This window comes from Falco punctatus (assembly GCF_963210335.1).
Source record: "Falco punctatus genome assembly, chromosome: 6".
NCBI classification, from domain to species: Eukaryota; Metazoa; Chordata; class Aves; order Falconiformes; family Falconidae; genus Falco; species Falco punctatus.
The window spans coordinates 38,855,604-38,868,226 of NC_137585.1; the positions used below are offsets into that span (position 1 = coordinate 38,855,604).

The window sequence follows — 12,623 nt, forward strand, 5'->3', positions numbered from 1 at the left end:
TACAGAAAATAACATCTCTTACATGAAGGTCTCTCACCGCACAAGCAGAATTTGCTACCCCAAAGGCAATCTGGGACCTCCTTTCCATGGAATCCAGAGGAATTACTATCCATCCCAGGTACTTAGTGTCAGACTACCTTTGATACTTCACAGATTTCTGTCTAGTAATTAAGGATGAAAGAAGCTGGTGTCCCTCACTGAACCCAGATGTATTGGAGAACTTGCTGAAAGCTATTGTTAGGGAGACGAACAAGGTATTCTTTCCCTACAGTGACTTGGCAAAAATAGTCTACCAAACCAGACAGTGATCCTAGGTAAACAATAAGATCCTAAATTAAAGGACAGCAAATAAATTGAGAATAAGCAAAGAATTACTATTCATGGACTTGCCTACTCATCGAAGCGTGGATGGATGCAGTTATGCCAATATAAGTATGTGCAGAATGTATGGTATGGTGTATGTAGATACCTCTCTTACTTCATCCATACTAGGAGCTGTACTGTCACAACTATTTTGCATTACAATATCACATTGCTGACAGAGAAAGAGTATAATAAATGCTGTGCAGCTGGAGCTAAATAGGGTGGGTTTCTGCTGAAGTTCAGCTGCCCAATGACCTACCCCATGCCATCCACTCTTTTCAATGTTCTTTTCTTCATGTTGCTATGTGACCGTTGGCCAATTGGCAAGGAGAGGAAAGAATTATCTGGAAATTTTAAATATTAAATCTGCAGTTGTTAGAAAGGATTTTTTCCTCCAACAGAGATTAAAAAAAGTGTGTGCAATCTGGCTGCATCTGAATGCCAAAAGAAATATGACAGCTCTTAATGCCTGGGCAAGGCTTTTTAAAAAAATAGATGTATTTATTTACTTCTCTGTCTTTTTTTTTTTTTTTTAAAGTCTTATTTCTTAAGGAAACAAGGCTTAGGAAATCACACTCTGTCTGCCAAACTTTTCCAGTAACTTTTGAACCTGTTGCAATTCCTGAACCAATTCCAACTTAATCTGATCAAGGGCTAAAGGGCTCAAACACTTATATCCTCACAAACTTTGTGAAACTCAGGAAGTGTATAAAGGAAAAAGATCAAAATTAGCATCTGTATGGTTGGAAAGGCTGAAGCAAAACCTCAAGCTATCCATTACATTTGCTGTGGCCAGGCAATGAGCCCGTGTCTCCAAATTTATGCCTTTCATAGTCACAGGTCTTGGTGTAGTGTGTAGGAGCAGAGCTATGGCTTCATAGTGATGGATACATGGGAGAAGATACAGGAATGCTGTACTCAGGTACCAAGGCTGCTTTAGTTCTGCTGCTTGTGGAATAACTTCACTCATTTTCTACTGTCACTTTTTCCTTTCCTAGAACAAAATAAATGATTCACTGTCTATCATTTTCATTGCAATAGGTCTGTTCTCGTTCATGGCTAAGACCGGAAAAGGGAAATCTCAGGGGAATACAGGCCCTTCAACTAAATGAGCAAGTTAGGCCAAATTAATGAGAATGGGTTCATCTATTGAACTCTGAGAGGAGCCGTTCTTAACAGAACAGACTCTGCCCCCCTTTTTAAATTTCCTTTTCTCTCTTCTAACAAATCGTTGTGAAACTTTCTCTGGTTTCTGTATTTTTTTCTTACAGCTGCCTTGCCAATTCACTCTCACCTCAAGACCACTGGTCTCTTTATATTGTCCCCTCTGCCATCCCATTGCAGGGAAGATCTAAAGAAGCAGGGATAGCTGTTTTGCCAGTTTCCCATGGGTCTAGTTCATTGGACATGGTTTTGCAATGGTGAAATATTGTTTCAATAAAGTTCAAGAGGGGGAAATATTGGCACTAAAAATGAATACATACTTTTGGTGGGTCTTGTTATCTTAAAGGTAATACAGGAGGGAATTTCTGGAGGAGACTTGATTACTGCTGGGACAGAGGGTGGTAAATTGACTTCAAATATAGGATACTTCTGAGATACTGTCTTGGCTTTCAGCTGGGATAGAGTTAATGTTCTTAGTAGCTGGTGCAGTGCTGTGTTTTGGATTTGGTGTGAGAACAATGTTGATAGCACACTGATGGTTTTGGTTGTTGCTGGGTAATGTTTATACCAAATCAAGGACCTTTTGGTTTCTTGGGTCCTGCCAATGAGAGGGCTGGAGGGATGCGGGAAGTTGGGAGGGGACACGGCTGGGGCAGCTGGCCCAAACTAGCCAAGGGGATAGTCCATACGATATGATGTCATGCTGAGTATGTATAAGGTGGGGGAGGAGGAAGGAGGGAATGTTTGGCATTGTGGTATTTGTCTTCTTCCCATGTGACTGTTGTGTGTGCTGGTGCCCTGCTTTCCTGGGGATGGCTGAACACCTTCCCATCGGAAGTGGTGAACGAATTCCTTGTTCTGCTGCTTTGCTTGCATGCGCAGTTTTGGCTTTACTTATTAAACTGCCTTTATCTCAACTCACAAGTTTTCTCACTTTAACTCTTCTGATCCTCTCCCCCATCCCACTGTGGGGGGAGCGAGTGAGCGGCTGCGTGGGGCTCAGTTGCTGGCTGGGGTTAAATCACAACAGATACTAACAGGCGTTCCTTAGCTGCAAATACATACATGTACAAACGTCCTTTTTGCTTTCCTTTCTTCATCCCTGGTACTTTTTTCTTGCACATACTTTGAGTTTAAATGCAGCTTTCTTCACAGGATAACCCCTGTCAAGGCTGCTTTTTTTTTTTCAGTACAAGATTGTAAAACCTACTTGACAAATTGAAGCCCAAGAAACATGAGTTTTATATGCTACACATCTGCTAACACAGTTGAACAAAAAGCTACTTTACTGGTTTTAGGTGAATAGTGCTGTTTTAATTATTTGCATTTCAAATAAGCATCATCCATCATTCAAACATTTACAAATTACTTGTTTCAAATTTTTTTTCGAAGACTTCAATCTGAAACCATCGAAACCGAAACTATTCTGGTTTTGAAAAAAAGAACAGTAGCACTTTTTTTTTTCTTTTCACTGAAAAAAAAATTGAAAACGTTTTAGTAAATTTACCTCTCGGTGCAGCCTCTGACTTCAGGCCTTTTTGCCTTATTCAATGCGTACGGCTTACAGGGCAGGGCTGGAAAGGCAGGACTGCCCTCAGCTCGGTGTGGAAAAGGCAGGGGAAAACCGAACGGGACGGCACGGGAGCGATGTGCTATTTACAACGGCGGTGCGAACGCGGGGACGCAGAATCCCGGAGCTCCCCCTTGTCCGTAGCCCACTCGGAAAGGTTTCAACGCGAACGCGACGCCGACTGACGCGATGAACTCCCCGTCTGCCCCTGGGACCAGCAACAGCCGGCCCCGGCCCCGCTGCGACTACAGCTCCCGTCAGCCCGCGCCCCGGCCGGCCCCCGGGCCTGCCCCACCGCCCCTGCCGCTGCCGGAGCTGCCGGCGCGAAAGTGGCCGTTCGTTAACTTTCGCCATCGGGGCTGCCCCGAAGCCGGAATAGGGCAGAGCCGCGGGACCGCCTCCCCGTCCTCTGCGGCGGGAGGGCCGGCGGGTCGCTGCCCCGCTCCTCGGGAGGCGCCGCCGCGGCAGCCCGGGGGGCCTTCATCGGGCGGCGGCGCCGCGATCGCGCCTCCCTCTCCCCAAGATGGCGGCGCCGTTGGCGGTAAATTCGGGTAAGAGGAACCAGAACGTGGGGCTGCGGCTCCTCTTTGCCGCGGCGGTGCCGCTCGTCCTCCTCCTCCTCCCCGCCGCCCGCCCGCCCGCGGGGCGCCGGCCCCGCGCGCCTCCTCGAAGCCCCGGGGGCGGCGGCCCGGGGAGGTCCGGCCATGAGGAGGCGGCGGGGCCCGAGCGGGCGGCGGGGCCGCGGTGGCGCTGGCAGGCGGCGGGGCGAGCGGCCGCAGTGCGGGCCTCCTGCCATGCGGCCGTGCCCGGGGCTCGGGCCGCGCAGGGGTGCCCCGGTGATGGAGCTCGACGGCCAGAGCTGCCGCCCTGCCCGGCTGGCCCGGGCGAGCGGTGCACGCGGCTGGCGGCAGGAGGCAGCGAAGGCCGCCTTGGTGCTGGAGGGCTGCGGTAGCTCAGTGAATAAGTGATTAAGAATCAGTTGTGTATTGCACTAATCTCTTAATACGATGTGCAATAAAAAGCAAAAAGGAAACGTGTCCTGGATTTTGTTCTGTGCTACACGAGGAGACTGGAAATGTTGGGTTGTATTCTCTTGTGTTGAGTGTTGCTAAAGAGGAGGAGCATTATGATCATCCGTGGTCTTTTTAGAGTGTGTCACAAGGAGCACGTTCGAGTTACTAAGGTAGCACTTACCCAGTGTAGCAGGAATAAATGTAATATAAGAAGAAGTAACAAGGTAATTGGAGAATAATTTAGGAGGTTGTCTGGTCCAACACTTCTTTTCCTCCCCTTTAAAACAAGGCCACCTCGGTCAGGTGGCTCAGGGGCTTATCTAAACTACTTTTGAATACTTGTAAGGATGAAGCTCTTCCCAGAGGCCTCTCTGGGCCTCTGTTCCAATGTGTCACCACACACACAGTAAATTATTTTTTCCCCGATGGCTAATTGGAAGTTTTGGTATTGCAGCTTGTGTCATTGCTGCTGAGGTTCTCCTGGGGTGCCTCTCTCTCTCTTGTTTTCTGTGTATAGTGGCATTCGGTAGTTGAAGACAATAAAGCTGCCGTCCCTCTTTAGCCTTCTTAAGATTGAACAAGGTCAATTATTTCAGCCTGACCCCCGTTTCAGTGTTATGCTCTGGGAAGCCCAAAACTAGGCACAGGACCCAGAGGTGCCTAAAAAATCACTTCCCTGCACCTGCTGGCTGCAACTTTTGTTTAATACAACCTGGTACATAGAGGTTGTCTTTGATATGAGGATGTGCTGCTGACTAGCATTCCGTTATTTGTCTACCAGAACACTTGGGTGTGTTTCTGTAAAGCTGCTTTCTGGCCGCTTGGTCCCCTGCTTGTACCATTGTGCGGTGGTGTTCTGTCTTTGGTGCAAGATGTTGCATTTGCTGTTGTTGAACTTCCTTAGGTTAATACAGGGAGAATGGAGACCCTCTGAAAAGCAGTTGTGGCTGGAATATGGGTATGGCCAAAAGGTCTGTAACTAAGGTGTTGTAGGTCTTAGTGATGGGTTAATAAAATTAAAAGCTCCATTTCTGTGTTAAGCAAGGAGTAAATTTCACAGAGAGGATATTTTGATCTAACCGAATCAATTACATCCTTGCTCCCTCACAGAAAAGTACTAATTGAAGCAAAGACCTTTCACGTGAAATGTGACTTTGTTAAAGTGAAAATTGGACTAGTTCAAATGAGACTACATTTTATTGTATAAATTATATGGCAAGAGATTCTATAACATTATAATAAAAAAAAGGGGGGGAAGAAGGAGCTTTATACATGAAAGATGAGATAAAAGTTAAAGCCAATGTGGCACTAGAGCTAATGGAGATTTTGCCTTAGGTTATAGTATATTATTTGTGGGGATAGACATAGTGTGATTAAGTCTATAACTTGGTAAAAAGTTCAGGCATAAGTTTCAGCTGCTACTGTTGCCAAAAGGAGCAACCCAAACTGTCCTTCCTGGCTGTCCCTGATGGGATGGGCAGCATTTCTAAAACTGTAATAATAATGGAAACAGCTTTAAGTGAGAAAAATTCAGCATGGTTGCTGAAGTCCAGCCTTTTTTCCATCCCGGCTGCTTATTCCTTTCTCTGCAATACCTTATCTTTCTACTAGCATAGTTTGTGCCATCACAGAGCAAACTGGGTTGTAGATGTGATCCTGCTGAAAATAAACTCTTTAACTCTTTTTTTACATTAGTTTTAAGTTAGAAAAGTTAGATCTTTAATTTGTTTTAATGCCGTACAGTACGTGTATTTGGGCTGGTGCAAAGCAATTACATTGTAGGGACAAGAGCAAAAAAATTGGCCAGGGAAATGAACAGCTTTTGGCAGGCGCTGCGGGTTGCTGCTGGTGTTTGTTGGACTCTGTAATTTAATAAGAGTGAAAAAGCGTTGAGTGGAAGTAAATCTCTGAACTCTGAAGTTATATGGGAGAGCCAGTTACAGTCTGGAGTGTGTAATTATTTATCCAATAGTAGCTATTTTTAGTGAATTTGTTTAGACAGGGGTGACATTGAATGGTTAAAACACTCTGATGCTTAAAAAGGAGAGAGGCCTTGTCCTTTTTTACAGGCTGTCCTCTCAGCTTTACTGGCTGCTAATTGCATCATAAATTATGATAGTTTTTGGGGTGAGAGGGTTTGTTCTGTTGTTATTGTTTTGTGTGGTTTCTTCCTTTGCAACAGAATAAAACTGGCAGTTTTACTTGGTTTACTGCTTCCAAGACACCTTATGTAGTGGTAAAACTGACTGAAACCCGTGGTCTCACTCTGAGACCTGCTCTTGTCTCCATGCTCACCCACTACACTTCAACTTGGCTTATGCTGCATTATTATTCAGGGTGTTCGTATAGCATTTTGCATTACTTTGAGGAGGCGTCTTGATTGTGTGAAGAAAGGGGCATCTTCACATCAGAGTAGCTATCTCTTGCTTGCTGTCTTAAAGTAAGCAGCCTGGTCAAGACAAGGTGCAGTTATATTTGACTTCGATGCACCTAGTCAGGTTTAGTTACAGCTGGTCAGAACAAGGTACATGAAGATAAAATGTGACCTCGGTACTTGATTTCATACCACAGTGTTAACTTGTACATTAAAAAGAAGGTGGGGGATAGTTAAACCAGTTTTAGGTGAAATGCTAGTATTTTTTGTATATAGGCTACTCTGCAAGGCACAGTTCTATTTTTTAATTTCTCCAGAAACAAAGCCAGTTTCAGAGGTCTCTGCCATTCACTACCCACTTGTTCTTGCCCTCTGTGCTTCAGGCATTTCTCTTTCAGTTGTTTTTATGATTAGTGGGACAACTTTGTAACCTGTGTTGATGAAATACCCTCATTTTTAAAAACAAGATTGGAAGAACTCTGCAAAATGTTGCTTCCTTTTTCTTTTTTTTCTTACTTAATCTGGAATATTTGACTATAATGACTTACAGTGCAGTCTTTTTCTTTTTTTTTTTTTTTCATATTTAATCTGGAACATTTGACTATAATGACTTACAGTGCAGTCCATCAGAGTTAATGGAGCAGGCAGGTATACGGTGTGAACAAGTGACTCTGAATGAAGGAGGGCAACAATCTCTTGAAGTACCTTTTCCGCAAGGAAAATTATAGCATGCAGAAACCACCGCTAGCTTATCATATCTTTGGGTCAGGGACCACCATCTCAGTAGATGCTCAGGAACATGTAATACTACCTGCAGTCAGGCAGCGTCAGTTATGTAGTAGCTTGCAGGCAAACAATACAATTGGTAATAAATTTACCTGGTATGTTTAGAAGTGACTCGTGGTGGGTAGAATCTGAAACTTTCACAAATACAGATGATACCTAGCAGTGGAAATATTTTGGTACTTCTGTTTAATGTGGGTCTTAAAATGAGTTTTTTTTTTTTTTTTTAAAATAGGATGTTAATACCAGGTGGTAAGAATAATTTTCCATCTGTAAGGTTTTCAGTTTAGATAGAGATTCTGGCTGAAGTCTGAACATTAGTTTGGTGTACTGTTTTCATGAGACTTGATGATAAGGAATCTTCTAGTGCAACCTTCATGCTACAGACTTTGGGTTCTGCATGATACAACTTCTAGCGAGGAAGAGATCGTTCAGCTTTAGTACTAAATTCAGATTTGAAATATGCAAAGGAAACTTTTTTCAGTGTTGAGGGAGAGAGTGTATTTCTAGAGTAGAGTCAGATTTCTCTTAAATAATATATTTGTGCTTGTTAGCTTCCACAGATAATCTGGTGTCTTCTAAACATAGGTAATTTTATATGTTGATCTATTTCTAGTAAAGGAAATTTATAACTTTATGAAGCTCTTGGACAGAATGTTAGCAGCAAATATGTTTTAGGGATCAAAAGTACTTGTATTTATTTCTAAAATGAAAATGAGAAAGATGCATAAATGTGAGATAAAGTATCCTTAGGCTTATGATTTTTGTTTCTTATGTAATATTGCCTTTAATCTTATGTTTTTGGTTGCTGATTTATTCTACACAGACTGATTTGTTGATGGGACAAATTCTGATAGCACTGCTGTTCATTTTCAGTCCCTCATATATTAGGTATTGCTTTGGTTTAGATTTTTTTATCAAAAACAGAAAGCAGGAAGTCTGCCTTGCTGAGTTGCATTCAGATGCAAGGTCTGCTTTTCAGATCTTAGTTACCATTTAATCTTACCAAAGTGGGTGGAAATCCTTAGGCATACACGGTTGAAAGATTACAGAGCTTGCATCAAATATCTCCCCAGAAGTTAGCTGCATATATCATCTTAGGGAGCTTTTCTAGCTCCCTAAATGCAATTAAGTTTTATATCAGACCATTATTGTTATATTTTTGTGCCTTAAGAAAGGAAAGTATGCATTGCTTGATGGGCGTAACAGTCTACACTGTCAAATTGAGACTAACAGTAAGTTAAAAAAAGTCTGCTTATTGAAAATAGTGTATAAATAATTTATTTTCTTTCTTTCTCGATTTCAAATACATTGTTTTATTTCTTCTTTTAGCTGCCAGCCTGTGGGGTCCATATAAGGACATATGGCAGACTGTAATGAATGCCATTTGGAAAAGGCAGCCTGAAGCTATTCATCGCCTCGACCAGGTTTTAAAGAAACACAAATCTGACTTCATTTCTCTCTTCAGAAATCCGGTACTGGACTAATGCTGTCTTGTAGAATGAATTGGAGAGTTGATGATGTGCTTTGTCTAGTATTGTTGTATTACATATCATTTAGACCCTGGCCATTCTTTTCATTCTGTTTTTACAGTACATAACACAAATGTGTTACAGCAATCTTATTCTGCTGTAAGAATACAAATAACTTGAATAGTACATATTATTTTGTGTCTTGTACGAGATAATTTTATAACTTTTTTTTCCTCGCTTTGTTTGAATACTATTTTGAGGGGAATAATAGAAGTATCTGGTGATCCATTAGTCAAGTATTAGCTTTTTCACTACTCCTGTGTGTCTGAAATAAAGCTATTTTGTCTGGTTTTGGTCCATGCTCATGCTTTAGTCATGTTAATGAATGCACAGAACAGGTGAACACATGAATTTACGAAATATAGAATGTGTCTTGTTAGGAATGTGAGATGATGTGGAGAAACTCCCTGTTTCTTGGCTGATGGATCACAAAGTAGCAACTAGAAAAATGTTCTTTTTCAGTGGTTTTACTTATGCAATAGTATATAGCTTTTTAAACTGATAGTCAGAAAATGTGAGAGTCAGCTATGGAGTTTCATCAGTATATTTTAGTGTCTAATAGAAAAAAGCATGATGTAGAAAGCAGTGTCTTGGAGTAATGCAGCAGTTCTGATCAACAACCTAGATGTCTTTCATTAAGCTGATACGAATTCCTGTTAAGAATTGTATCAAAATTTACTTTCATTCTTCATTATTCTGAGTAAACGAGATATTTAAGATTATTTTGGTATGTTCCCACAAAAAGACCTTTGCTGTGCAAATGTGAAGCATTTTTAGGATACCTTTACTATCTCTGTGTTTAAAAACACTGCCTTTGTTTTTATGATGACAACCTAACCTGCCAGAACTGTATTTGTGTGGAACGATTAATGTGTAAAGCTTTATTCATTATTTGATCTTGCCATTTTGAGTAACTTCCAATGCTTGTTTCTTTTGCAGCCAAAGAATGTTCAGCAGCATGAGAAAATTCAGAAAGCAAGTACAGAAGGGGTTGCTATCCAGGGTCAGCAGGGAACTAGGCTTTTGCCAGAGCAACTCATCAGAGAAGCTTTTATCCTCAGTGACCTCTTTGATATTGGAGAGTTGGCAGCTGTTGAGCTCCTTCTAGCTGGTGAGAAGGGAAAATATTTAAGAGCTGGAGAAATACAACTTAAATAGGGCCTTCTTATTTGAGCATATGCTTAACACAAATGCCTGATTCAGTCAAGGCCTTAGCTTCCTAACGTGAAATGTTTTTAAAAAGAAATCTGCTGTTACTGTAATGTGATATGATAACAGTGTTCTGAACCTTAATGTTCACATTTTATGCAGCTGTTGCAAAAAGGGGGAATCATCTGAGGTTTTTTTATGATTTACTTCATCACTGAATGTAAAAATAGTTTAAAAATAATTGATAGAGAATTTTTCCATAAAGCAGCATGGTAGTTACTGGTTCTTCAAATTATGTATTAGTTTTACATTGATATATGACTTTGTTTGGTTCGTAATGTAATAACTGATTAGTAAGGGAAGTAATCTGGAAAGTGACACATGCTTTGCATATAAAAACTGATTTCAGAGTTATTAAAATATAATTGTTAGTTATCATTACTAGCTACTGTTGATCATTAACTTTTAAAAAATTCATTAAAGAAGTAGCTTGTGAATTTGTCACCTTTGGAAAGCAGTCTTCAAATCAACCTCACTTTCTATTTTGAACTTGAATTTTCAGTGTAAATTCAGACAGATAATTTCATCTTGAATAAACAAAACTTATTTTACTGATAATCAGCTTGAGTTGATTATTAAGACGGCTAGGTATCAGTGGCAAATACCATTTGGACTAGGATATTTCTGAACTTGCACTTCTGTTTCTTTTTAAATTTTTGGATGTTTTAATAGTTGAGTATCAATTTTAATAATAGTACCCAAAATATCTGTGATTTCTTTTAAGTGCCTGAAACAAATTAGTGATAGTTTTTCTATCTATCAAATTTTTCTATCAGAAACTGTGGTTGCTTTGAATAGTACACTTGCATTTCCAATAGAAATAAAAAGATAAGAGAGCTGTTATCAAGGTGTGTACGTTAAACTTCCTGTGACTATTTTGTGCATTTTCATTCAATAGGAGAACACCAGCAACCTCATTTTCCTGGCCTTACGAGAGGTCTAGTGGCTGTTCTGTTGTACTGGGATGGGAAAAGATGCATTGCCAATTCATTGAGAACCCTCATCCAGTCACGCCAAGGCAAGACATGGACATTGGAACTCAGGTCTGTATTGTGGTGATGAGCTCATCAAAGCTTTCTGCTTTGAGTGCTTTTAGGACTAGTTAGACTCAAGGGAATGTGAATATTCTCAAGTTCGTTTGTTTCTCATAACCTGATGCAGCTACTTTCATGTTTGTTTTTTAGGCACAACATTCCTTTTTCCTTAGGCATATTTTTATTGGATTATAAGGATATCCATTTTACTTGCAGTTCTTTCATGCTTTTCACCTTTTGGCAGTGTTTTACTTCAGACACCCTCCCTGTCAAAGTTGCTTTAACTAGTGATGGTCACTAAGTATTACAGAGACTGAGTTTCTGCCCTTGCTGTGTTCTGACTTCCCATGCCTGCAAAACAAGAGAATCGTGCTCCTACCTTTACTCAAAAAGGATGCCCTATCTACTGATGAATGTAGTATTTCAGACTTCAAAGTATAAAACAGTATGCAGTGTTTACTTCCAATGCACAGTGATTGCTCAACTAAACAAAGATTAAAATATATATTCTAGTGTAAATATTTATTTTATGTTTCAGAATGTATGATTACTTTAGAACTAGCTCTACCACTTCAGTAGGGTGTATGTAATTGGACAGTTACATTTACTAGTAAGAAAGAGGATGTGAGCTTGTGACTTATGTACATCTTATGTATAATACTTTTTCCTTTTGATAGAATTCTTAACCAGCTGATGCATGTTGTATTCTCATATTCCGTGTTCTTGAACCTAGTTACATGAACTTTGTATCCATTCAGCATAATGTTTTGAGATGGCACTGCAAACTGATGAGCAATGCACATTTAGTTATGTCATGTATATAATGTAGTTGTACATTTTCTGTCAGCAAATACATTTGATGGGTTTCATTATTTTAGACTTCCTCTGTGACTGCAAATAGTATGATTAATTGTTAAATTTATGTTCTTTCTGTTATAGTCAAGAGTTAATGACCATGACAACACGCTTTACAGATGATCTAATGGAGCAGGGTTTGACTCAGAAGATTCTCACTCTTGTGTCTCACATTGATTTGAACAATGAATTTGATAAACTCCAGAGAGAGCGAGGACTGGGTAGTGAGAAACATCGCAAAGAGGTAAATATTCATGGGGTATGAATGTTCTTTTGAATTACCGCACAGATTAGAATACAGTTAGCCTGCCAAGAGATATGGAGGTTTTTGGTTTTTTATACTTACTAGTTTCTGTACTCTACCTTTGCAAGCTCTGTTACTGTCTGAGGAATCATACTAATTACTCCACAGCTTATGCTATACCAGTGTGGGATCCAGGTTACTTCCTGCATTTCTGTTTTGATCTTGCTTCCTGATGCTAGGGCATACCTTATTTTTAGTGAAGAAGTGTAATCAAGGACAGTAAAAAAGTAAACCTAATATTTGCACTATGTAAAAATTTCCTTTTTTTTTTTTTTAAATTTTATTCTTAACACTATGTTAGATCCTCTGCTCTCAACGCTACCATTATCAGCACCATTGGAATAAAAATTCACAAATTATTAAACCAGATTGAAACCAAGTCTAGTCAGACAAATAATGCTCTTTAATAATCCAATTGTGTT

General features: G+C 40.4%; 2 protein-coding genes across 9 annotated transcripts in view; one reads left to right on the forward strand and one right to left on the reverse strand.

The window, feature by feature from the left end:
• CNOT4 (CCR4-NOT transcription complex subunit 4) overlaps positions 1-3,326 on the reverse strand; it is a 100,835-nt gene extending 97,509 nt beyond the window's left edge. For 2 of the 8 annotated variants that reach the window (XM_080393256.1, XM_080393259.1), the window contains exon 1: positions 3,035-3,325. The gene's annotated coding sequence lies outside the window, so the exon portion shown is untranslated. Of the gene's footprint in view, positions 1-3,034 lie in introns of all 8 variants that reach the window. The other 6 variants (XM_080393261.1, XM_080393263.1, XM_080393257.1 and 3 more) reach the window with 5 other exon arrangements.
• Positions 3,327-3,478: 152 nt separating this feature from the next.
• NUP205 (nucleoporin 205) overlaps positions 3,479-12,623 on the forward strand; it is a 52,852-nt gene continuing 43,707 nt past the window's right edge. Inside the window, exons 1-5 of the mRNA XM_080393240.1 lie at positions 3,479-3,648; positions 8,600-8,742; positions 9,739-9,910; positions 10,907-11,051; positions 11,982-12,141. Of these exons, the coding sequence (XP_080249366.1) occupies positions 3,621-3,648; positions 8,600-8,742; positions 9,739-9,910; positions 10,907-11,051; positions 11,982-12,141 (648 nt within the window). The 5' untranslated portion in view covers positions 3,479-3,620. The remainder of the gene's footprint in view (positions 3,649-8,599; positions 8,743-9,738; positions 9,911-10,906; positions 11,052-11,981; positions 12,142-12,623) is intronic.